Source organism: Cynara cardunculus (genome assembly GCF_001531365.2).
Source record: "Cynara cardunculus var. scolymus isolate 2C chromosome LG 5, CcrdV1, whole genome shotgun sequence".
Lineage (NCBI taxonomy): Eukaryota > Viridiplantae > Streptophyta > Magnoliopsida > Asterales > Asteraceae > Cynara > Cynara cardunculus.
In genome coordinates this window covers 24,697,783-24,700,507 of record NC_037532.1, presented here as the reverse complement: position 1 = coordinate 24,700,507, position 2,725 = coordinate 24,697,783, and the positions used below count along the sequence as shown (strand labels likewise).

The window sequence follows — 2,725 nt, the reverse complement described above, 5'->3', positions numbered from 1 at the left end:
ATCTTCTTTATCAATATATATTTTAAATTTGAAAATTGTGTTTGTATTCATCCCCCCCTTCTACAAACTGTTTAGTATTCTTGTAGACCCTTTTGGGACCAACACATATCAAAAACACTAAACAACATAACCAATAGCCTTAATAAAAACAATTTAACCGAAATCTAAACTATAAGGTGACGACGTCGCACGAACATATGTTAGTTTGACAACAACAATCTAACACCGAAAAAGATAACAAAATCTAAGTAATTGAATTCTAACTAATCTATCAATTCTGGGCAATTACGTGAGTCGTGGCCACTACGTTGTCCACACGTTGCACATTTTCGTTTTGCTTTTTTGCTATTAGTTTGTATTTTCTTGGATACACTTACCAGCCTCTTGCCAGTGCTACAACCCTTGTTCCTTATTCCAGATGGTGGTAGAATGTCCACCTCATCAGGTATGGAAACACCTAGATGATCTCTAATCGCATCCAACTTTTGTTGGGATGGGTCTTCGTATGGAACTTCCTTCTCTATATCACCCATGAATTTGTCGAGGTTACGCCCCAATCTAGCCAATATAGATTTATCATTGCGGGCGATGCTTATTATGTCGTCGACCTTGGAATATACATCAATTATACACTTATCTTTCTCGGCATCAACCTTCCTATAACGAACTCTTGCAGATTGTATCTGTGCTGGAACTAATTGTTGTTTTCAACGACGTAAGACGTATTTTTCCGGAATGCATTCAACTTCGTCGTTTATCAGTACCTTGAACGCGTGACGACAAAGATACCCGTTACGCGTAAATAGGTTGCAATCGCATTCGACTGTGTTTGTTGAGTAATTACGGCACACTTGTCGTGTCAGAAGGGTACAAACAACAACAGTCAAGATAAAATTAAAAAAACATAGTAACCATTGTGTTGTGAGTTAGGGATATAATACCAGATACGTAATGTTGTCAGATGATTTCTTGGTCTTGTGGCTTATCACGAATGACTTGAAATCATCCCGACATTCGACGGTCTCAATAGCACAAAACCAAACAGCCTTCTTTATTTCCTTTTGGATGTCAAAAAACACGTTTCGACTGTATATATGCTTGATGCATGACTTTCTAAACGCAACGGAGTAACAAACTTTGGATTAGTGGTTCTCGTCACAGCTTCGTGAACATATTGTCTGTATCTTTGTTTCTCTATAGCTACGTCGTAATTATTAAGGAATTGAACCAAATCAAACCAGTACGATTCATATATGTTAATATACGAATTCAAACTCTCAGATCTTGAGGTTGTTTTCATTAGTCCAGACATCGGCGTGTCCTTATAATAGGCAGGAATCCATGAGTGTCGGATTTCATACATCTCTGTGAACCAAGTATCCCCACCTAGATTGTATTGATCTATCATCTCATGCCAACGACTCTCGAACTCCATTGGGCCAATATGTATGTTCCATACGAGCTTGTTGATAAATTTATTGAACATAGGATTGTGATTCAGGGCGACACTAACCTGTGTTTACAAGGCTTCAACAAATGAACGAATAACACGGAAATCTCATTTAAATACAATAGAATTCAAATATACTACTTACCTTTGAAGGCACCTTCTTCATAATGTGCCACATACATAGTCTATGCTTGGCTTCCATGAAAACCATCGGAATAGCCTGCTTCATTGCCGAACATTGGTCTGTAATCACGAACAATGGTTGCTTCTCATGACATTTTAGAAAAGCCTTTAGAACCCATGAAAAGTTATCAATTGTCTCGCTACTTATTAGAGCGGATCCCACAACAATGGACACCTTATGATTGTCAACAGCCAAGAAAGGAACGAAAATCATTGCATGCCTGAAAAAACATATCAAATATTATGCATATGTATTTGTAGCCACGTCATATGCCAAGAAAAATATCAAAACGTTATGAACTGCAAGAACTGTATTGCACTTGGGAATCTTACTTGTTAGTGCGAAAGGTCCCGTCAAATGATATGACATCACCGAAATCTTTGTAGTTAATTCTAGCAACTCCATCTGCCCAGAAAATTGCGCTCAACTCTTGTTCATTGCACTTGTATTCGAAAAAATAATCGGCGACAATATCCCATCTGTTTGATAGTTTATTGATCAACATCTTCGCGTCCTTATTCCCAACACAAGCAACAACATCCCTCTTAAAATTTTTGAAGTCAATTTCAAAAATTCGAGTATGCTCAAATCCCTCGTTCAATGCGGTTTGAATACGGTGAGCCCTTCTCGCACCAACTTTGTAACTCGAGCTATTTAGTACAGTTTTGAAGTCCGTATACTTCATCTGTCTATTCTTCCGAGAGAAATGACGATCATTAATATCGAACAATGCATGGTTATGTGCCTTAACAAACTCATATATCTTGTAACAAGCCCTATCCTCGTCAAATGTATTTTTATACATGCATTACAACCACACCGCTTGAGGTTCGTATTGCGGTATCTCCTCTCACCGGGATGCATCTCCAACGAATCAAAATCCTTTTTTTGGGGTTTCCCTCCCTGTTGCAGACAAACCACCTAGTTTGAATGTCGTCGTGCTTATTCGTTTTTTTGCATGAATACAAACATCAAAGTCGGCATTGTCTGCGTAAACCCTGTACATCTTTTCAACCTCATTTATAGATGCATATTGTGCATTGGCCTTTGGCTTAAGCGCGTCATCAACCTTTGGGATAAAAAACTTTTAT

General features: G+C 38.2%; 1 protein-coding gene across 1 annotated transcript; it reads right to left on the bottom strand.

Annotated features, from left to right (window-relative positions):
- Positions 1 to 153: 153 nt before the first annotated feature.
- LOC112512921 (protein FAR1-RELATED SEQUENCE 5-like) lies at positions 154 to 2,319 on the bottom strand. Its single transcript, XM_025119049.1, has 5 exons — positions 1,967 to 2,319; positions 1,596 to 1,854; positions 1,137 to 1,513; positions 378 to 657; positions 154 to 219 (listed from the first exon to the last, which is right to left on the bottom strand). Exons 1-5 carry the CDS (start codon positions 2,317 to 2,319, stop codon positions 154 to 156), a joined length of 1,335 nt encoding a protein of 444 aa, XP_024974817.1.
- Positions 2,320 to 2,725: the final 406 nt, after the last annotated feature.